At 48.8% G+C, this 23,851-nt stretch overlaps 1 protein-coding gene across 11 annotated transcripts in view; it reads right to left on the reverse strand.

Moving 5' to 3' along the window:
• The window catches only part of LOC144823746 (protein 4.1-like), a 477,862-nt gene that overhangs the window by 80,871 nt on the left and 373,140 nt on the right, over positions 1–23,851 (reverse strand). For all 11 annotated transcript variants that reach the window (XM_078682543.1, XM_078682542.1, XM_078682537.1 and 8 more), the window contains 2 exons: positions 20,039–20,167; positions 19,295–19,396 (listed from right to left, as the gene is read on the reverse strand). In XM_078682543.1, coding sequence (XP_078538669.1) covers positions 19,295–19,396; positions 20,039–20,167 — 231 coding nt within the window. The remainder of the gene's footprint in view (positions 1–19,294; positions 19,397–20,038; positions 20,168–23,851) is intronic.

The following is a 23,851-nucleotide window of genomic DNA, read 5'->3' on the forward strand; positions in this document are numbered from 1 at the left end:
GCTGGGGGACGGCGGGGGTGGGGGGGTGCGGGGACTTGGGGGGCGCTACTAGCGGATTTCCAGCGGCCCCGCCTTAGGCGCACTCGGGGGTGATCTGCTGGTCCCTCCACTCCTCCTGCTCCACGCGACAGGAGAGGGTCGCTCCCCGCTGCATTGGCCAACGCGGGTGCAATCACCACACTGAACCCGGTCCACACTACGCCCTGCGCTGGGTCTCAGGGGCTGCCTGGCGCCATAATCCTCCGAGTGAGACACTGTCCTGGCGTCTGTTCACCTCCACTACTTACCTCTACTCACATCTGTCCGCTGTAATTTGCCTGTTGGTGGCACCGATTTGGGCTTTGGCGTTGGACTGGCGCTTTCCCACCTTGGCGAGTTGCTTCTGGAGGTTCTCCCCGACCGCGCCCTCTGCTCTACCGCGGCAATGGGGAAAAGAGACCCTAATAAGAGGAAGCTTAGCTTTGATAAGGCATCCCTACTTGCTACGGACCCCCCACCTGGTTCGACGGCTGGTGCTTCCGGCTCGACAGACATGGGGGACGCCGCAGCCCTAGTCGCCACCATGATGGGTGAAATGCGCGCAGGCTTCAAGGCGCTTGACACCCGTTTCGACAGCCTCGACCAAAAGCTAGCGGACATGGGCGCCAAGGTGCAGGTCCACGACTGGAGGCTCGACGTGGCTGAGTCCAGAATATCGGAGATGGCGCCTCTAAGTCCCTTAAGAGATTGGAGAGGGTTGAGAAAATCCTTAAAGATGTGGCCATCAAAAATGAGGATTTAGAGGCGCGCAGCCGCCGCAACAACATTCGCATTCTTGGCGTGGCGGAGTCGACTGCCGCGGGCCGGTTTGATACCTTTGTCGAACACCTCCTTATTGAATTATTTGGCAGGGACACTTTCACAGCTGGCTTTGTCGTCGAGCGTGCACACAGGTCACTGGGACCTGTGCCTCGCCCTGGTCAACCGCCACGGCCTATAATCGCCAGACTTATGAACTTCCGTGACCGCGACGCTGTGTTGCGTGCGGCGCGGAAGGCTGGAGAGGTCCAGTGGCAGGGCAGCAGACTGTCTTTTTTCCCGGATTTCACTCTACTGGTCCAGGAGGCCCGTCGCAAGTACAATGGAGTTAAGTCCACCCTCCGGAATCTGGGTCTGAAATACGGCATGCTGTACCCGGCCAGGCTTAAGGTGGATGTGAACGGCAGATTCCGCATTTTCGACTCTCCCTCGGAGGCACAGGACTTCTGCCAAGGTTACAAGAAACAGAGCTCGCCGGCAGCCTCTGGCTCCGCGCCGCACTCCTCTCCTCGCAGCGACACTCAGTCCAGTGCGGACCTTTTTGCTGACCCTGGCCGGGGCTGAATGCTTACCTTTCACTTCTTTGTGGCACCCCCTTTTTTTTTTTGATGTGTTGTATATTGGATGTAGACCTTCCAGCGTTTATTGGCTGATCTCTAGTTATAGTTCTGCCTGTTGGGACGCCCGCACGGCGTGGCGTTGCTACCACCTAAGGCGCAGGCCCTGTTGTTTATGGTTTCTGGGGTTCTAACACCATCTTTTTTTTTGCAACCAAATTGTTTACTTGTGTGGTCACTACTGTCCTTATTCTGCACTTTTGTTCAGCAAATGTTGGGGGACTGCCTCTCTGGGGTCACTGGGAGGCTGGGTGGTGGGTGGGAGTTGGGCAGCGTTTTGCTACATTGGTTATCTACGTTTGTGAGTAGTTGCGAGAAACATGAGAGTAGACTGTCATATGCACGCCTATCTATAATTTTCTGTGATGTGATGATATGGCCAAGCTAGGTTTGCAGTCTGGTCCGTCCAGACTTACTCTGATGTCTTGGAACGTTCGTGGGTTAAACTCCACGAGGAAGCGCAAGCAGGTACTGAACTACGCAGCGCGGCACGGGGTGGATGTCCTCTTTCTGTAAGAGACCCATTTGGTGCAGTCGGACACGGTCTCCGTGGCTAGGGGTTGGGGGTCACACAGAGCATTCTCCTGTTACAGCAGATACGCAAGGGGTGTTGCAATCCTGGTGCACAAACGTGTCCCCTTTGTATTGACTGGCTGCAAATCTGATGGGGAGGGCAGGTACGCGCTTATCACGGGAGTATTGTTTGGTTATAAGATCGCACTGGTGGGAATTTATGGTCCTAATGTTGATTCCCCTGCCTTTTTCCAAGACCTGCAGATGACGTTGCTTCACTTTGATATTAATTTATTGGTCCTGGGTGGAGACTTCAACTTATTGATGAATCCTGACAGGGACAGTACCGCCCCCTCTCCTGACAGCAAACCAAGGGCCCGCTCAGTGTTGGCGGAAATTTGCGACCACTTTACATTAGTGGACATAGAGGCTCGACTTCACCCACACACGCCTGATTACACACATCATTCTGGGTTTCACAATACCAGCACTAGAACTGATTATTGGCTCCTCTCCCCAGGCGTTGCGGGTTGGGTGGATAGCCTTTCCACGCTGCCCCGCACCCTGTCTGACCACTCTCCCATAGTCTTGACATTGGCGGTCCCCAGGCTGGGGGGCTACGAGAGGCAGTGGCGATTCCCTGGCAGGGCTCTACTGGATCCGGTTTTCAAAGAGGACATCCGTACTGCCATCGACGACTATTTTGCCATTAACACCGGCTCTGTCACCTCTTGGGCCACGTTATGGGAGGGCTTCAAGGCCACATTGCGGGGGGTTTGTATTGCCAAGCACGTGGGGCCCCTGCGTGAGATTCGTTCCACACTAACACGCATCGAGACGGCCATCTCGGCACTAGAAAGAGAGATCCTCGTGGACCCCTCTGCGGACCGGGAGGCCAAACGTCTTGAGCTCCTCCTGGAGTTTAGGGACGGTGCAGTCTAAGCAATAGCTTGCTTAGCCTCCACACCGGCCCCAACAGCGCTAAGGATGCCTGGCTTCACCCTGGGGGTGCCCAGGAGTGGACACTTCACAGGGAAAGCCAGGAGGGGTTCCACAGCGGTATGAGTATCAGCGGCAGGAAACCGCATAGGCTACACCGCAAGGTGACCGTCTGGTGACAGTGCGCTCTATAAGTACCATGGCATGGCATGGCAGACCGAGAAGGAGTAGTTTCTGTCCTGTAACTCCAGTTCTGTAGTAGGGGTATCTCTGTTATAGTCATAATCTAGTGAATAGTCCCGCCCATGTGTGTGGACCCCGGCAATCAAAAATAATCTCTTAAGTTGTCAGAAAATTGCAGAACTGCAAAGACACTTAAGAGAAAATTTAAAGACAAATAATGCAGCCTATATCCACAGGCTACACTGTCCAGTATTTCAACTAGAAATTCCACCAAAAATCCACAAACAGCAAAGCCTGTCCAGATTCCCTTGTTTTTACTGCAAAACCCCCTCAGAATGATAGAGAGGAAGACCTGGACAGACAAGCCCCATAGGCTGCCATTATGTGGCTTAAATAGGATACTGTGCCTTTAAGAGAACCTTCCAGAACCTTCTCTCAGTATCCCAGAATGCATAGCAGGTCCAACTTACTTTCAGTTCTTTTTGAAGGCGTAAAACGCCAGACCTGTCGCATTCCTTAAGGAACATTTCTCTCCACCGGGGAGGCGGGAGGGCGCTTATGACTATAACAGAGATACCCCTACTACAGAACTGGAGTTACAGGACAGAAACTACTCCTTCTGTAGTAGGGGATCTCTGTGTATAGTCATAATCTAGTGAATAGAATGGCAAGCCCATCCCCACACCAAAGCGGCGGTGGAGAAAAGAGAATTAACGCCACTATTGTGCGAACAGATTTCGCAGCGAAGCCTGCCCAACCTGAGCGTCTGCGCTGGCATCAGTGTCCAGGCAGTAATGCTTAGCAAAGGTATGAACCGACTTCCAAGTGGCCGCCTTGCAGATTTCTGCAATCGGAACATTACGGAGCAAAGCTGTCGTGGCAGCTTTGCCCCTGGTGGAATGAGCCTTAGGCTTACCTCCTAAGGTCTTATTAGCTTTTTGGTAACATAGCTGTATGCAGGACACAATCCACCTAGAGATAGACTGCTTAGAGGTCGCAAGACCCGTCCTGACAGATCCATAATTGATAAACAATTGGTCAGACCTACGAATATCTTTGGTCTTATCCAGATAAAACTTCAATACCCTCCTAACATCCAGGGAATGTAACGACCTTTCCGCTGAAGAGGAAGGATTCTGAAAAAACGTAGGCAAAGTTATGGTCTGGTTGACATGAAAATCAGAAATAACCTTGGGAAGAAATTTAGGGTGAGTACGCATAACAACCTTAGCAGCATGAAATACAGTATAAGGTTCTTGGCAACACAACGCCTGAATTTCACTCACCCTGCGGGCCGATGTAATGGCCACGAGTAACGCCGCCTTCTAGGACAGGTGCTGCAACGAAGCCTTATGAATAGGTTCAAAAGGCTCCTTCATCAACCTGGACAGCACCACATTCAATTCCCATGAAGGCGAAGGAAGCCTGACAGGAGGGAACACTTTCTTCAAGCCTTCCAAAAAATCTTTGATCACAGGGATCTGGAAGAAGGAAGTCTGCAAAGGGCATTTCCTGTAGGCAGTCAAAGCAGCAAGATGAACCTTAATAGAATGGACATTAAGGCCAGACTGCGCCAACTGTAGAAGATAAGGAAGGATGACATCTTCCTTACAAGTCGTCGGATCATAGTTCTTAGACTTGCACCAGATACAAAATCTCTTCCACTTGTAAGCATAGGGAGTCCTAGTGGAAGGTCTCTTAGACTCCTTCAGTATGTCCATGCAATCTGCAGGGAGATTCAGATGACCATATTGCACTAACTCAGGAGCCATGCTGCCAAACTCAAAGATGAGAGGTTGGGGTGCAACATCAGCCCCCCGAACTTCGTGAGAAGGTCCGGCCTGCACGGCAGCCGAATGTGAGGAAGGAGAGACCGGTGAAGCAGGTCCGTGAACCACCACTGTCTGGGCCATTCCGGGGCAATCAGTATCATCCGCGCCCTGGACTGGGACAGCTTGATGAGAACCGTCGGAATCAGGGGAATGGGTGGAAAAGCGTACAGAAAGCTGTTCGACCAGTTGATCCATAACGCATTCCCCAGCGTCCCCGGCTGATAGTACCTGGAGGCGAAGTCTCTGTATTTGCTGTTTTCTGCGGTGGCAAACAGATCTACGTCTGGAGTCCCCCACCTTGCGAAGACTTCTCCTAGTACTTCGTCGTTTATGACCCATTCGTGGTTTTCCTGAATCAGTCTGCTCAGCGTGTCTGCCTGAACATTCTGCACACCTGGCAGATGGGTAGCCGTTATCGTCAGTCCTCGAGCCAGAAGCCAGCGCCAGATCGCCTGCGCCTCCTGCGACAGAGTGCGGGACCTCGATCCTCCCTGCTTGTTGAGGTAATACATTGTGGTTGTATTGTCCGTCTGCACAAGGAGAGAGTCGGTCTGGAAGGACGGGTGAAAGGCCTTCAGTGCCAAGTGAACAGCTCTGAGTTCCAGGAAATTGATGTGGTACGTGGACTCCGCCGGAGACCACGTCCCTTGAATCTGTAGGTCTCCAGAATGCGCTCCCCAGCCCTGGAGAGAAGCATCCGTCACGATAACCTGAGCGGGAATGTCCTTGTGGAAGGGAACCCCTCTGAGGAGATTCTCCGCTGAACACCACCACTTCAGAGACTGAAGAGCATGCAGAGACAGTCGTATCTTGTCATCCCAAGATCCTCTCCTCTGGTCCCACTGATCTTCCAAGCACTCCTGCAGCGGTCTCATGCGCAGCCGCGCATGTGGCGTCAGGAAGATACAGGAGGCCATCGATCCCAGCAGAGAAGACACCGTCCTCACTGTCGTGGATGGAGCGGACATGAGAGCCCGAGCCTTCTGAAGTAGAGATAATCGTCGCTCCTCCGAAGGAGACACGCTTGCTGACAGCATATCGATGGAGGCTCCCAAGTACTGAATGCACTGGACTGGAGTCGGAACCGACTTGGACATGTTGATGTGCAACCCCAGCTTGTTCAAGAGAACGCACGTCTTCTGGAAGTGTGCTTGCGCTTCAGCAAAGGAGGAGGCCTTGATCAACCAGTCGTCCAGGTAAGGGTAGACAAACACCTTGTTCTTCCTTAGGTGTGCTGCTACCACTGCCATGCACTTTGAGAATGTTCTCGGCGCAGACTTCAGTCCGAATGGCAGTACTGTGTATTGATAGTGATTGGCGCCGACTTGGAACCGCAGGAACTTCCTGTGTTTGTGTGCAATGGGCACATGGACGTAAGCATCCTGGAGGTCGATGGCACACAGCCAGTCTCCCCGTTACAGCTGAAGATAAATCTGATGCAATGACAGCATGCGAAACTTTTCTCTGCGAATCCATTTGTTTGCTTGTCGCAAATCCAGAATGGGCCTGAACTCGTTCTTGTCCTTTTTGCGAACCAGAAAGAAGCGGGAGTACAGACCTCTTCCCCTTTGAGACAGAGGTACGACTTCGATCGCCCTTTTCCTTAACAGGATATCGGCCTCCGCCTGGAGCTTGCGCAGCTGATACTGCGAGCTGACCGGAGGGATCGACGGAGGAGGGCTGGTGAACCGAAGACTGTATCCATTGCAAACAATATTCAGCACCCACTTGTCCTGAGTAATTTTTCTCCACTCTGCCAGAAAAGATTGAATGCTTCCCCCCACCGGAGCGGGTAACAGTTGACGGGGAAGTAAGTGCTCAGGGCCTAGACCCGGCCTGGCCCTTAGTCGCTGTTGCCGACTGATGGCCGCCTCTGCCCCTCTGGCGTTTCTGGAATGGTCTTCTGAACTGCTGCTGTTGTTGTTGCTGCTGTTGTCCAGAAGACTGGCCACGCCCTCTACCTTGACCACCGAACCGGCGTTGGAACGGACGGTACGTCTTCTTGGTCTCCTTGGGCTTCTCCAAACCCAACGCTGTGAGCGTCTCAGCCTCCGCCTTCATGCGTGCCATTTCGTCGTCAGCGTGCTTCCCGAACAGGGTTTCGCCAGAGAATGGCAGATTGGAAACCCTCTGCTGAGCGTCCGGTTTCAGAGACGTAAGGCGGAGCCAGGCATGTCGTCGCTGGTTTATTCCGTGGCAGAAACCATGCGCCGCCAGAAGAGAGGAGTCGGCTGCAGCGCTGATGACCTGATTCGCCACCAACATCCCCTCGTTAATCACCTCCTGGAAGTCTTCCCGCTTGTCCCGCGGAAGAAGTTCCACAAATTGTTGAAGAGATTCCCAGAGGGCTCTGTCATACCGACCCAGCAAGGCCATGGCACTAGCCGCCTTCATTGAGGTCGCCGAAGTTCCACAAACTCGTCTCCCAGAGGAATCCAACCACCTAGATTCCTTGTCTGGCGGAACAGTGGAGGAAGGCGTGGTGGCATGTTGTTTGCGCGCCGCCATCACAATCACCGAGTCTGGAGGGGGCTCCAGCCGCAGAAAGGCTGGGTCCGAGTCGGGAGCCTGGTACTTCTTCTGCAGTCTGGAAGGCGCCGCCTTAGTCACTGCAGGAGTAAGGAAAAGATCCAGGGCCGGTACTTCCAGGCCCGGCACCAGTGGCAGTAACGGCCGAGACAAGTGCTTCTGATGGAGCGTCTCAAAGATGACCGAGGTCTTCGGAGTGGGCACTGTCAAAGTAATGCCCAGTTTCGCTGCACCCCGTAACAGCACGTCCTGGAAGGACACCAGATCGTCGACCGGTGAGACCCGCGTGTCCGGCGAATCTGACAAGGTCGGGGAGTAGTCCCTGGTCCCAGACGACCTGGTCCGTGAACGAGACCTGTGTCTCCGGTGGCGCCGTCTAGAGCGCGTTGAAGATCTATGACGCGAACGTTCCCTTCGCCCGGAGCGGGAGCGTGACCTCCCAGCACGTGGGCGCTCCACCGGTTTCCGTGGAGGCGTCATCCGTGGTTTGTCCCGGGGCTTCGGGGTAGGCGTACCCTTAGGAGGTGTCGGAAGCAGAGGCAGGGACACTGACCTCGGAGGCCTATGAGGAGGAACTGGCGGCAGAGGTCGCCCCTCAGTAGACGGCGGAGGCAGGGAGGGGAGAGGCGGCTTAGCCGGAGGAGCCTCCTTCGGCAGAGGAGGAGGAGGGGTCACAGGCTTTGGTGGCGTATATACCACCGAGTACCTCGTGCCCGAAGACTTCTTCGAGGAGGGGGCCTGTGAGCCAGACCCTCCCGAGCGTGAGCGACGCCTCCGACGTCCGCCACCAGATCCGGCGTGACTTCTGGCGCCAGAATCCTTCTTGCGCCTCTTAGAGGAGGTTGAGACCCCAGGAGACGCTGATCTCTTCCTGCTCGACGTCGAGCGTTTCCCATGCGTGGAACGGCTATCTCTAGGCTCTGGCGTCGAACGCCGCCTCCTCGACGTCGAGCGTGTCTTCCTCGACGCCGATCGTCGCCCCCTCGACGACGAGTGGCCAGACCTCGACGGCGAGCGTCGACTCTTCTTTCTCGAAGACCGCTTCCTCACTGTCCTCGACGCCGAGGGTCCCCTCGACGTCGAACTTGTCGACGGCGACCGGCGGTGTCGCTTCGACGGCGAGCGCCGGTGTGTTCGTCGACGGCGATGCCTCGACGTCGACGATGACGTCGACGACTCCGACGGCGGTGACTTCGACGGCGGCCTGGCCAGGCCTCTCTACGTCGATTTCCCACGCTGTCTCGACCCGGAGCCCCGGGGAGAAGGGGAACACACCGTCGTCATCCCTCTCGACGTCGTCGTCGATGTTATCGACGTCGCCGGAGACCGGGATCTTTTGCTGGTCTTCCTGCCTCTGGGGAGCCCCCCAGAGGCCTCAGCAGGGGCAGAGGGAGCCTTCCCAGCCTGCCCAGACCCACCTGCAGCCTGCAGACGCCTCTCCTCCAGGCCTTGGAGCCTAATCTTCAGTCTTTCCCTCAGGGTCCTTGTAGAAAAGGCCTGGCAGATGTCACAACCTTCAGGGACATGCTCATCAGGGAGGCAAATAATGCAGACGTCGTGTGGATCAGTCTTGGCCTTCTTCCTTCCACATGCTGGGCACTTGTTGAATAAGGCAGGCATTTTAGATCCCTAAAAGCCTGAACAAACACACAGAAGTGAACAGGAAACACCAAGAATCAAAGCAGAACACTTTTAAAACCAAAAAGTGTCAAAAAACTCCAATAAACCCCTGAAAAGGGGAGAGCTCAATGCACAGGGTCCTGTAAGCAGGAGCCGGAAAAAAGAACTGAAAGTAAGTTGGACCTGCTATGCATTCTGGGATACTGAGAGAAGGTTCTGGAAGGTTCTCTTAAAGGCACAGTATCCTATTTAAGCCACATAATGGCAGCCTATGGGGCTTGTCTGTCCAGGTCTTCCTCTCTATCATTCTGAGGGGTTTTTGCAGTAAAAACAAGGGAATCTGGACAGGCTTTGCTGTTTGTGGATTTTTGGTGGAATTTCTAGTTAAAGTACTGGACAGTGTAGCCTGTGGATATAGGCTGCATTATTTGTCTTTAAATTTTCTCTTAAGTGTCTTTGCAGTTCTGCAATTTTCTGACAACTTAAGAGATTATTTTTGATTGCCGGGGTCCACGCACATGGGCGGGACTATTCACTAGATTATGACTATACACAGAGATCCCCTACTACAGAATTGAGGTTTATGGGTAAACACTACACAGCACGGCAGTACGGCGAGGGAGATAGGCCAGGCAAACTATTGGCGCAAATGCTTAGGCCGCCACGTCAGGCAGCCTACATTACAGAAGTGGTTGACGCTCAGGGCACGACTCGCCACTCCATTCTGCGGCGTTTTTGTCATACTACAAGACCCTATACACTTCTACACTCTCTGGGGAACAGCGCAACCCGGGTGCCTATTTGAATGAAATTGCCATGGTGTACCTGGAGAAACATATGCAGGAGTTTTTGGCCATACCCATAACGCCTGATTCTATCATTGAGGCCATCGACTCATTGAAAAGCTCCTCGGCCCCCGGCCTGGATGGGTACTCGGCTGATTTTTACAAAGAATACAGGGAGGAACTTGTCCCTAGGCTTGTCGAAGTCTACGCTGAGGTGCTTGAGTTGGGCATATTACCACCCACACTCCGGGAAGCGGTCATTGTTTTATTGCCTAAGCAGGGACGGGACCCCTCTTTGTGCAGCTCCTACAGGCCCCTGTCCCTTTTAAACCTGGACTACAAGATTTTAGCCAAAGTCCTGGCGATTCGCTTGGCGCTGCTCGTGGAAAATATCATCTCGCCGGCGCAGTCCGGATTTGTCCCACACCGATCCACCTCCCTTAATCTCTGGACACTGTTTTCTGTTTTGCATAGAGTTGAGCCCTCCACCCCGGCTGCAGCGGTGTTCTTAGACGCTGAAAAAACGTTTGACACCCTTGAGTGGCCCTTTTTTTTTATCAATTATGAGACGAATGGGAATGCCCGATATGTTTGTGGCGACTGTAGAGTTGCTGTACTCGGCCCCCACAGCTAGGATTCGGTTGAATGGCACCATTACTGACAGCTTCGCACTCTCACGAGGTACCCGTCAGGGATGCCCTTCATCCCCGCTCCTGTTCATCATTGCGACGGACCCCCTGGTTCGACATTTTCAGGAGAAACATCTCCACAGGGGGCTCCAGTTCCGCACTGGGCCGCTTCTCCTCTCGTTGTATGCCGATGACACGGTCTTGTACGTTCGGACCCCTCAGTCCAACTTGAAACCTCTGTTGTCGGAGATTGCTCGATTTGGCGACTTCTCGGGCCTTAGAATTAATTGGCACAAGTCGGTCATTTTTACCCTCACCCCCTCCACCTTGCAGTGGAACTGTTCGTTTCCACTAGACTGGTGCACCGACTCTGTGAAATATTTGGGTATACACCTCCACCTCGACACTGTGTCCATAGTCCGTTTGAATTACGGGCCTGCCCTTGATTTTTTGGAGGATCACACGGAACGCTGGCTCCGCCTCCCACTTTCTATGGCCGGTCGGATAGCCATCATAAAAATGATTGTCCTCCCCCGATTTTTGTATTTATTCAATAACATTCCGATCCCTCTCACCAAGATTTTTTTTTCTCAACTTCGCTCCTCACTGCTGCGATTGGTGTGGGGTGGCAAGAACCCGCGGGTGGCCTGGCACACACTGACACTTCCTTACGAACGTGGTGGATTCGGAGTACCAGATTTTTATCTTTATTATTTAGTAGCGCAGAGCTCCTATGCATACCCTTGGTTCCACCCAGACGCCAGGATTCCATTTCTGAAGCCTGAGGCTGATTTGGCTCTCCCGGTGGCCCTCAGTTCCGTCCTGCCCAGGGGAATCCCTCGAGACCCTCAGGACATACAGCCTTTATCCACTACATGTTGGGCATGGGATGAGTTGCGACGTCTACTGCGTGTTGAGAAATTATACTCCCCAGCTCTGCCGTTGCCTAACCCTCACTGGCTCCCCATAACTGGCGAATTGGTGATTCAGCGTACCCTGTCCAAATTTCAGATACACTCGGTCGGCGATCTTTTCCCAGACGGACACGCCTTCTCCCTTACGGAGGACCACCGCTTCACAGACAGGACGTTTATGGACTCATTCACGCTGACTAGGATTTGCTCTATGCTCAGGGCTGAATTCCCCACATTTCCGCTCCCTCCTGACGACACCCCTGCACTAACATTTATCATACAGAATCAGACAGGGGCGCATGAAGTCTCTAAACTATACAAGTTATGCCTTGCCTCGATTCCATCCACTGACGCAGCGGTGCGCTCCGCCTGGGAAAACGACCTGGGCACCCAGATCACTGATGAGCAATGGGCGGCGTGTTGTGCCACCACGAGGGAAGTGTCCATTAACACCAGACATAAACTCATACACTTTAAGTTCCTGAGGAGGATGTATCACACACCCGCGCTTGCGCATAAGATCGACTCTGACAGGTCACATTGTTGCCCTAAGTGTAATTCCCCTCAGGCAGACTTCGCCCACCTTTCCTGGACCTGCCCGCAGCTGACTGGCTACAAGTACACCGGGTCCTGGGGGACATTCTAAGCATGGATCTGCGACCCATCCCTGAAATTGCGTTGCTTGGCTATGTTGCAAACTTCCCACGCCGCCTTCGTAGGTTGGCATCCATTGGCTTTCTTTTGGCCAAACGGGAGGTGGCACTACTTTGGTGTGCTCCAACGGTCCGCGCTTGGCTGCGTAGCTTGGCCTACTGTAATGTCAACAGTGTTGAATACTCAGAACATATTCCGCTTGCTTCAAGACCGATTGACATATGGGAACCATACCTGCGGTATGTGGCACGGCTTGCTCAGGAGACGAGACCCCAATTGGTTACTTCATTAGTCCCTACAGGGGTGGGCTAGTTCTGGCCCCGCATCGCACGGGGTCTGCCTCCGTTGTTATTTTCCTGCTGGGCATGTATATTCTGCACTGTTCCACGTTGTTATTGGGAAACCCTACGGCTAGCGGACAATATACACGAGTCGCCTTGGGTGTTGCCTCCCTGACGGAACGATTCCACAGTAGCTCCTCTGGTACCGGATTGGGGACCCGTCCTGTGCCTGACTGCCTTCACGTTTCATTTCCCATTAAGCCATATTGTGAATAGAATTGTCCTTAGTGGTGCTGATGGTACTGCTCTACTATGCGCGCAACCTTATTGATGTGTCTACATTTTGCATACTGCTCATTACCTTTTCTTCAGTTTGTCTTTGGTTTTTCTCTTTTCTTTTCAGTTTCTTCGGAAAACAAGAAAATTGTATTATTGCATTGTGTCATTCTAGTAGTCGGCAACTGCTCTATGATACACTTACTGTTCGGATTTGTACTCTGCAAGTGCGTGTCGATATTTACCTTGTTGCATATATATGTAACCGTGGATTACTTTTTTTGTGCAATAAAGAGTTAAAAAAAAAAGTAGGGCTCCAGGCGAGGCTTTAATCTGTGCTGTCGAAATGCCTCAGTCAGCCTACCTAGGTTTGAGTCCCTCTGCTCATGATCATCAACCCAAGTCCAGTAGGCTCGCTTAATTTCACCCTTGGATAGCGATACCCCAGGCTCCCAACCAGTTGCAATGCCCGTTACAAGTAGAAGCTTCTTTATATTAGTTATCCAGCTAATTGTATGGGCTCCATGAAGGTTCATAACTTCTCTTAAACTCTCTGCATACCTTGAGAGCTCCGGGGTCCATAGCCGGGCCCAATATAATAGAGGGCGTAGAGTAGCTAGGTCCTTAATGGAATGGCGACCCAGATCAATCAAGAGTGGTTTGGTAGGAGTACCCCTCGGGAGCGATACAAGCTCCCTAAAGAACTTGTTCTCTGCGATAACTAGGGCATCAACACAATCAAAGCCCCATAGCTCTGCGCCGTAGAGGGCACAGCCTACGGCTTTTGCAGCGTAGATATCCAGAGCAGGAGCAATGGGCTTGGAAGTGGATGCACGGTGTTCCCTCCCTAAAACTCCAACTACTCTTTTATGGCTTAGCGCCATCTTGTCAATATGCGGCTGCCATTTGAGTTTATCAGAAATTCGAATTCCCAAGTAGTCAAATTCTTTTACGCGTTATAGTGGCACCCCATCAAGGGATAAGGTGGATCTAGACGATCTGCTCGGGTTAAAATAAAGGAGCTTTGTTTTCGATGTGTTTATAACGAGGCCCCATAGCTTACAAAACGAACAGAAGCGTCCAATAGCTTCTGCAATCCTGCGGGAGTTTTTGATACCAATAGCGTGTCATCCGCAAAGAGAAGTGCGGGGACTTTATCACCCGCCAAGACCGGGGCATCAGCGTTAATTTCGAGCAAAAATGAAACGACGCCATTCACAAATAGCGAGAAAAGTGTAGGGGCTAATACGCAGCCCTGGCGTACCCCTCTATTCACAGGGATTTTATCAGTTTTTTGCTCCTGTGATCCCCATCTAATACGAGCATAGGTTCCATCATGCATGCGAGCCAGGAGATTCAGAATGGGTAAGGGAATCCCCATCTCCTCCAGGACCAGCCATAGGCGGTCTCGGGGGACCAGGTCAAAGCCGGTCTTCAGGTCAATGAATGCCAGATAAAGACCGCCTTTGCCAATGGTAACCACCTTCCAGTGTAAGAGTACCAACCTAAATGCCTATCGTACTTGTGCAGGCCCTAAAGGCCACCTGGAAGGGTGAGATAATGCTGTTCTCATCAGCCCAGGAAGGAATCCTCTCCAGGAGGACCCTGCCAACCAATTTCTGCCCCGCATCTATAAGACTTATTGGGCGATAGTTGGCAGGGTCCCCCCTGAGGCCCTTGTAAATGGGGATCACTTTGGCAGCCTTCCATGAATTCGGGACGGGTGAGCCTTCCAACAGTGCATTCGTGAGATTTGCAAAGTAAGAGGCCCAACCTTCAGTATTGGCTTTGAAAAGGTCGCCCGGTACACCATCCTGCCCTGGGGCTTTAGCAGGTACAATCTTAGTTATTGCAGCCAGTACCTTTTTCTTGTCGACTCTAATGAGGGCAGCCTGTCCAGAGTCGATAGCCATGACACTCTTAGAGCTCTCCTACGTCCACTAGAGGATAGATTGAGTAAGATTGAAGTACACTTAAAAAGGATCGAGCGTGACTTCAAGGGAATTGTAGAGCCCTCTTTAAGGGATATTACTCCTATGGCCACCACACAAAGGCCCTAGAGCTCCGGGCGGCTCATCGCCCCCATAGAGTTTCCTAAAATGCTCAAACCATTCGCTATCTGTTATATGGTTGGGGATTTGATCCGGGTCTTCAGCCGTATGGTCGCTCTCTACTGATGGTATAATGACCATATCCACCACAGTCTTCCATGCTCTCCTATCCACCATTATATAATCAATTCTACTTTCACACGATACCCTGTTATATGTATTTGCCCCCTGGGCATCGGAAATAGTACGCCCATTTACAGCTCTTAGTCCTGATTCAATCATTAGGGCGTTCAATTGGATGACAACTGGTGACCTCTCCTCACGGGCGTGAGCAAGAGAGACGGAATGCCCCATCGGGGATCTTCTTCATAAACTCCAAGATTGTCATCTGCTGCCAAAGGCTCAAACGAACAATTAAAATCCCCAGCAACCAGAACTAAGGAATCAGGAGAACACATTTTAAACAAATCAGATAAAATAGAAATAGTGGAGGATTTGGCCCCCCCTTGGGTGCCTCTAGCATATACATTGAAAAATTATCAAGTGGAAATACCATTCATACCCTTGATGGAAAGTCCCATAACCTCCAATGATGAGCAGGTGTGGTGAACAATCTTAAGGTTAAGATCTATCCGTACCCATGCCATAAGCCCTCCAGAGGGACGACCTCGCCCAACCGTGGTAGCAGGTACATAAAAACATGAGAAACCCGGCTTGTATAAAGGTTCAAGGCACCAAGTCCCCTGAAATAAACATATATCATACCCATCGATAAAGTTATTCCAATCCGGTAGTAAGAGCTTGTTTCCCAGACCTGCCACATTCCACGAGACAAGTTTAAGATTATTAATATGAGCATTACTGGAGATTGGGACACACGGAGTTTGACATAAGTTCTGACTAATGATATTAGCACCCCTCATAGGTTCCAGGACTAAGGTTGGAAACTCTGGGCCCGAGGACTGTAATGATAAAGGAGAATGGGGAGAACAACTACCCAGAGGGGAAGAGGGACTGATCAATACTCCTACTCCATCATGGAGTCAGTCAACAGCCTCCAGACAGTCAAAACGAATATGGTTGGAGATAGGGTCCAAGCGGAGAGAGGGCATGAGCCAACCCCCCCCTGGGGTGGCCCCCTCCCATTCCGCTGCACCAGTGTCCAGCCATCTGCCTGTGAGGTGAAATGACCCGGGGGGTAAAAATAGGTCAGTGGGAGAGAGTGAATAGCCACGCCTGCGCTAGGATATCTCCAGTTACAGATGTACTCCACAATTCTGGGGTTGTTAAAGTTAATCAAGATGCAGTCCCCCCTTATATTTTTGGCCAAATGGCCGACCCATGGTACCCTCCGAATCATAAGTATTTTGCCCACAATGTGTGGGGGCAGTGGTCTGTTTATGTTTAACCAGTGTACAACACTGTTCCGCAGTGTTGTGGGGGTTTCCCCCTCATGTTTACCCAACTCTGGTACCCCAGCTAAGATTACCACAAGTGGACAAACCTTCGGGGGTAGATTTAAAATATTTTTCCTCCTGGGAGTATGGGCGATGGGAACCTCACCACCTTTACTGTCCTGTGGTATATTACATTTTCGTGATCTACTTGTATCAGCAGATGCTAGATCCTTAACAAGAGGTGCAACTGGAGGTGCAACTGAGGGTGCAACTGAAACCCCGTGGACAATGTTCGATGCTACAGCGTCCTTCTGGGCAGCCGGAGCCTTTTTTACACTGGTTTTGGCTAGTGACTTAGTGGCCATAGGAGTAATATCCCTTAAAGAGGGCTCTACAATTCCCTTGAAGTCACGCTCGATCCTTTTTAAGTGTACTTCAATCTTACTCAATCTATCCTCTAGTGGACGTAGGAGAGCTCTAAGAGTGTCATCAATGACAGTTGACTCAACGTCCGGTACTCCTTCCCTGTCGCCTTGATTAGACAGCCCTCCTGCTACCTGGTGCACCCTACAAGGCAGTGAAGAATCTACTGTGCCTGGAGCAGGGATTACAGAGTTGCCCACAGCGGGCTGCTCCAGAGTAGCTGGAATTTCTCTCATATTTTTTTGGGCTTTCTTTTTCTTCCCACCATTGTTGTTTGACAGCCCTTGCTTATTCTTTGAAATTGCCCCCGGGTCTCTCCCACGCAATTGTCTAGTATTGTACACCGTAACTACATTAGGCACAATAGGCAACTTTTGGGGAGATAACAACTAAGAATCTGAGACCGTAGACTGGCTATCAGGGGAGGCCTGTGATAAATCGCAAGAGGGGAGCTGTGGAATGGGGAGTTCTAGAATTGGTAAAGCACCAATACCACCATTAGCACCTCAATTAACAGGAGTCCGCACATTCGCAATATGTCCCGTTGAAGACCTTCTTGCAATTGCGAGTTCCTGGGAAACACGTCACTTCATTATCGTGATCCCCTCATCAACAACACAGTTCATCCTCGTTATGAACTGGTCCATGGCTCCCGTAAAGTTGCCAGTGTCCACTCTCCCCTTAGCCTCCTTAGGAGGCATTGCTCAGATCCCAACAAGTCAGCAACGATATAATAACACAGAGTACTCACAAGGCAAAGCTGCGAAATAGCTGGAAGGGGGGTGGCCCGGCCCGGCCTTATCCGGTCTTTAACGGGCTTAAACGGGCCCGCCCTTGGCCCGGGCTTTGCCCGGGCGCTCCCGCGCTCGACTCGCGGGGCGAGAGGTGTTCCTCTCTTTTGACGCGCCACAACCGCCGGGGCACCTGGGAGTTGAAGTCCCTGCCCTCACGGCGGCGATGGTTCTGGCGAGCGAGCCGTTCCCCTCACGGCGATGCAGTGTCAGCCCCAGCACGACAATGACTAGCCGTTCCCCTCACGGCAGTGGGTAAGTTCCTCCTTCAACAATGCTCCCATTGAGCGCTCGGCGCTCCTCTCTTTTGACGCGCCTCCGGGTGTTCTGCTGGTGTCACTCGCGCGACACAACCGCCGGGGCACCTGGGAGTTGAAGTCCCTGCCTTCGCGGCGGTGATGGTCCTGGCGCAGCGAGCCGTTCCCCTCACGGCGATGCAGTGTCAGCCCCAGCACGACAATGACGAGCCGTTCCCCTCACGGCAGTGGGTAAGTTTCTCCTCCTCCTTCAACAACGCTCCCTTTTCAGATATGCTCACTGCACACTTTCAACAGCTCTTTAAAATCAGAGTCTTAAATGACTAGCCCGCTACCAAAACGGTCATTTGGTTCACTGATTGGCTCCTCAGAAGGACATGACGATTTTGAAGCTAGAGGGAATTCGACTGGCTGAAACACAAAAGCCCAAGGTGTTAGATGTTCCAGTTTTACTCTATGAGCCCTGCCATAGCAATACGAATACTCATCTCCATTTTATAGGGATTGACAGAGAGAATGCTAGCAATATCATCCATCACCTCTGATGAAGGGTTGAGGGCCTTTAGATAGCAGAGAACAGAAGATTGCTCTGAAAGAGTCTCTGCTACCTGTCTTGAGTAATTCTGGTTCAGTTTTACATGGCGGGTTTCAGGTGGCTTAAGATATTGATGATGATGGTGGGGATTTGGAGGAGTGGAAGAAGATAACATCTACTCTATCTTCCATCAGGCCACGCCACCATAATATTGTTTAGAAAATATTCCCATAACATGGTCAACACATTAACAAATTATTCCACAAGAACATGTAAGGAAAAGACTAATGAAAAAATGATGTTCCTAACCAATTAGTATAGTAGAGTGAACGAAATAAAGTAGTTGCTGAGAGCTGAGAAGGGCTGCTTCAATCAAAAAAGCATTCAAACCTTGTGGATCTACATAAAGCAAAGGGACAATGGGACAGTTCCTTGAAGGTTATGGCTCACGGTATCTTTTTAATTACACTGTTAATCTAGGGCGCGGGTCTCCGGCCTTTTTGGTAATTAGAGGTACTTATGTTCAGTGAAAACCATCATGAGCTACTAATATTAGTGCTTTAATAAGTGACCAGGCCAGACAAGATTATGATAGGGCCACCACTACAAGATGAACAGCAGTGGTCACCTCAGTGCATCAGTTATGGTTGCAAGCATTAATGTTAAAAAAGCTTTATCAATTTGGAATACTTCTACATAGATCATTCATGAATGAAAATTTGTTTATAGAGCACACGGCTACTCTTGCGAATGTCAAGGAGCTGGAATGCATAACAGCCATAGCTGCAGTGCCCCGACACCAAGTTAATAATATTAGTAATTATTCTACTTAATGCCATATGATTTATCACTCAACTATCAGCTTTAAAGACATTTAATTCAATCATTTTTCTACAAACATCAGGTTATGAGTTGTAAAAATACACACATTTTTGTTTCATATACATACGTTTTAATTTTGCTGTACATATTTTACTATAACCCAGCAAAAGCTTCTAATTTAGTTGATATTCTTCCATGTAGGTGGAAAGCTACCAGTAGCTCACGACCTACTCATTGAAGAAGCCTGATCTAGGGTAAGTGAAGCATAAACAAAGCTTCTACATAACCCCTAAATTTGGGATGAAGTCAAGGGTTTGGTCTAACAACACATTTAGAACTTCACTAACCCGTCCCTCAGATCATACTACAAAATGTGTTAATCCTGGCTTTCCGAACATTTTCTGTATCTACTCTTAATTGAGAACCCATCATTATCTGTGTGCGTTACCTTTGTGATCTGCGTAGTCGTCGTGCTGCTCGTGGTCTCTGAAGTAATCGTGTGAGCAGTCAAAAGAACACCAGGGTCCAAATCACAATGACTATCATTCATCTATGAAATAAGAGGCAAACATTGCTGAACAACAGCATCAATTCCCACGGAAAAAACTCAAAAATCAAAGGGAGAAGATTGTGTACAAAGAATACACCATTCTGGAGAACTTTGAAAATAATAGGGAACATTAGTTTGTGAACAAGAACATGAAGAAAAGGATTTAACAGAATAAGAAAACTTTTTACAATAGACTGGTGAAGAAACATAGATAGCTTTCTGGCAAGACAAACATAATACTTCCTCACACAAAAGCCCAAACGTAAAAGAAAACGTTAAATACTACATTCATTTGAGAATTGCCCCTTTCAGCAATGAACAGGCTTCAAAGGCAGATGTCATCTACACTACTAAGATTCCACATGCACACTATGTGATGTTCCAACTGCAGGAGTGGGCTGGGCATGTGTGAGGTCTAAAAACACTCAAAAGGAGACGTAAAGCTGTGTCGCTGAGATTGTTCACACATATAGATAAAAGACCTGACTGCTTTACAAGCCTAGAACGTTAACAACCACAATATAGACTATAACGTATTCGTACTAATGCAATGGCAAGACTCAGACTTTTAACACTTACAAAAACAATCTGCTGCACGGCAGAACCATTTAATATTTAAGAGTGGTTGTACAAAGAGCTCACCTGCGCAGCTTCATAGGTGATTGTTTTCGTTTCTGTGTGGACTAGTGGAACCTCTTTGGTTTGGATCTCACTCTTCACCGCATTGGACACATCAGAGATTGTAACAGTCTGGGTCTTTACTAAAGGGGGCTAGTAAAGAGAAATTAAAACACAAAGTTGATGATAGGCTGGCCTAAACAATAGGAAGATACAGTAGCAACACTTTTTCTGCTACTTTTAAAAAAGAAACCCCTTTGTACTGTAATATGAGAAATCTAAATTAAGCTAATGAGAGGTTGTCCCATTTCATCAGGCAAAAAGAGAAACACGTGACACAGGTGGTTCTCTAGCAAGCACCATGGGAAACCCTAAGTTGCATCTACTACGAAATCAATATTTGTGGCTTAGGATGTACTGATCCAAGATGTGAGCCAGATACGGAGAGAGAGTACTGGTAACATGAAGGAGCTGACACATTATGCAAACCAAAGGTACTGTGGGGAGTGACTTGCTCTCTCGTATTTTAGCCCCTTAAGAACTGCTACTAGTTGGAGATGGACTAGGGAACATTACTCAGTTTCGGTGGTGAATATCACAAGAGAGCTATCAAACAGCAAGTATAGTTGATACGGAGAACAGCTTGGCCAAAATGGACATTCAAAACTGGCATGAAGCCACCATCTATAGAGCAAGTTATGCAGTATGAATGGGAAATAAATAACCTGGGCTGATCTTCGGTAGGGGGCCTTTTGGAAATGCTAACCTCTCCCATCCACAATATGCAGAAACAATGACATCTAATGGATATCTTAATAAATATAAATTATGCTAGAGAAGGAGACATAAGACCAAAGCATGTGAATACCTTCCAGGTGCTCCTTGCTTAATAAATCTCTTTTAAGTTCTTTATTCTCCCCTTCCTCCACAACCACTAAACAAAAAGGAATTCATTTTCTTGAGTGGACCAGAACGAAGGTGATGAATAAGTGTGTCTTTCTACATAGTGGAGGATTTTAATGACATGTACTTATATTTTTTGTGTGTGTAAGTGTGTGTGTGTGTGGGGGTGGGTTGGGGGAGGGTGTTTGCAAAGCTCTAGCCACTCCTATACAGAGTGCCTTAGAACTCGGCGGATAGCAAAGGAAAGAGTTATCCGTTCACTACATCACAGTAAATAGGGTAGTTGCTTAAGCCTTTAATAAATTGTAAAGAGGTCAGTTTAATGTTGAATGTACAATCATACCGAGTCTTATTCTGAAATTCAGACCTCTAAAGCCCTATTATCTGGAGCTATCCAAATAAAATGAATGAACGACTGACAGCATAGATGACTCAAAGTCACAGCAACTCCTTATTCTATGTTGTAGGCTTACAATTAACCAATACATTCTTGGAGTTGTAGAATTGGCTCATTGCATTGGAAATAATTGGAAAAACAAATATTAGTAAAAAAGAAAGTTCAGAACTGAAAAAGACGTGCAGCCATGACACAACCAAACCAGCTCAACATTAAGCTTCCTGCCACAGAAGAAAACATTTAATACAGGAATAGAAATACAGACGAACCGTTCAAATTGACTTTTGTAGTTGAATATGCCACAGAAAAACGTATCTATAAAGCCTATATAAGACCCAGCAGTGAATACATTAGTCTTAATTGACAAGTCTAAGTATCTTTCAAACTATATTTAATGGAGTGATAAACTTGGAAAAATCTGTATAACCAAACATCATGACTTGTGCCCTTTCCCCGGACTTCCATTTTTTCAGTATCTGGTGTGGATCATTATGGCATAGTGACAGCAAGATGTTGGAAGCAGTCAGGAGACTGCATAGAGTGCTGCAACGCCATGTTGCTACAGTGGAGGAGAGGTCAGAGTGACAATAGTTTGTCTTGCCTCTAGAATCTTCCAACTCCTCCAGAAATTCTAAATAACAGAACAAAGAAAGATCTTCTCTACACTAATGAAGAAATATTCTATTCTATGCTTCATCATGAACCCTACTGTAAAGTTTAGATTTAGTTCTTGATGACCGAGAATAATTCAAGCATGTGACTGTGTGGAAAATTCAATGCTGGATAATATTCTACGGCAAGGTGAGAAAAAGAGCTGTCATCGATCTTAGCTTATGCTCAACCTTTACCTGTTTGGTTATTAATTAATTAAATGCAATAATATAATATCACATAACACCCATGGCTGCTAGAGGAAACTAGTCCATTTCAAAGGAAGACAGATGGGTCATCAGATGAATGAATACTGTCCTCTTGCATTTCATAGATGGTGCTCTCAGGTCAAAGTTTGTTTTGTTTCTCTATAAAGCTCTCTTTTGTTGGGCATACCTCAATCGTCCTCTAGCTGGAACATCAGGCCTGTAGATAATTTTTTAATACTAGCAACAATAGTGAATCACACGTTCCACAGTTGAAAGATACTCTTAATTTAAAACCTAAACACTAAGAAAAGTTGATTCTGCTGAAAGAGACGTTAACACACTAACATTTACTATGGCAGCAAATTGAATATGATGCGCTACATCCTTGCCAGTGTAGTACAAGCCAAAATAGGTGTGATAGCGTTGACATGGAGCCAATAGTACTGGAGACTCAAATATAATTTTACCAGATGACCACTTCATTCTCTTCCTGTCTTTCCTCAGGTGAGAGAAAATTGATTCTTAGAGGAATTATATTTACAATAGCTTAAGCAAAAGGATTTCAAGCACCACATACACTGGTATGGTAACTTGTATAGTCCCCAATTTCAGGAGTTCTCTCAGTTATAATCTGATTTTTAGCAGAGTAGGTGGAGTGAGAGCATTTTGGCAGCTTAACTGGTCGATGATTGTGTCAATCTGACCACTTTGGCTGGTTGAGAATCCCTCTCAAATGAAAGGAATCTTTGCTGCACTCCAGCTGATCGGTTGCTTGCTCGTACAATAAACCTCAATTATGCATGATTGGCAGCTTCCCTGTACAATACATCTCACTTTTTCAGGAAACGAAGAAGAGATGATTAACACCCATCAGTGAACTCGCAAATGACAATTTTGAATTAGGTTGTACAGTAACAAAATTTGGTGTTGAGGAGGGTAATAGAACCACACCGTAGAGTGTACCTCTAAACCTATACCCAAGGAACAAAACTGAAAGCAAGAGGAGGAAAATCTCCCCACAGAAAAACAATTACGAAATTCAACTTAATATGAAGCAGACTGCACCTCTTGGTGGAAAATGCAAACAAGGAAGAAGTACATAATATCTTCGTATTTCTAGGGAATGAAATGGGTCAGTGAGCAGGCCACTCTTACACCCTTGAAGAACAAGAATCATTTTAGCTGATGAAATGAGATTTCCTGTCCTTTACTAACACCAAGCTTTTCAAAACTATTTGAGAATCTAAAAGGTTGATGTATGGGTTATTTGTATCACTTATCTGGTGAAAAGATGATGTTTTTGTCCCTTCACAACATTTTCCTTTGCTAGCTTCATGGAAAATGATAACTGGTTGTTTGGGAGGGCTCCTTATCGAAAGACAGTTTCAATTTATTAAGGTCCATCTTTATAACACCGATTGTTAAAAAACAAAAGATACATATCAATTATTTGCAGTGCCAAAGGACTTGAACTGCTTCCCCAAATAGGAAACACATGAGGTGGAGCTGCTCCTCCTTGGTTCCAAATCCAAATGCATGGCAAATAACTTATCAGCAACCCACTCATAAAAATCAATAGACCGAACAAGGCTTTTTCAACTAGTGTCAGAAGGTTAAGTTTCAATATCCGAAGAGGAAGCAGATCAATGAGGAACACTGACAGGAAGCGGCACAGTG

The sequence above is a fragment of the Lissotriton helveticus genome, chromosome 3_1 (genome assembly GCF_964261635.1).
Source record: "Lissotriton helveticus chromosome 3_1, aLisHel1.1, whole genome shotgun sequence".
Classification (NCBI taxonomy): Eukaryota; Metazoa; Chordata; class Amphibia; order Caudata; family Salamandridae; genus Lissotriton; species Lissotriton helveticus.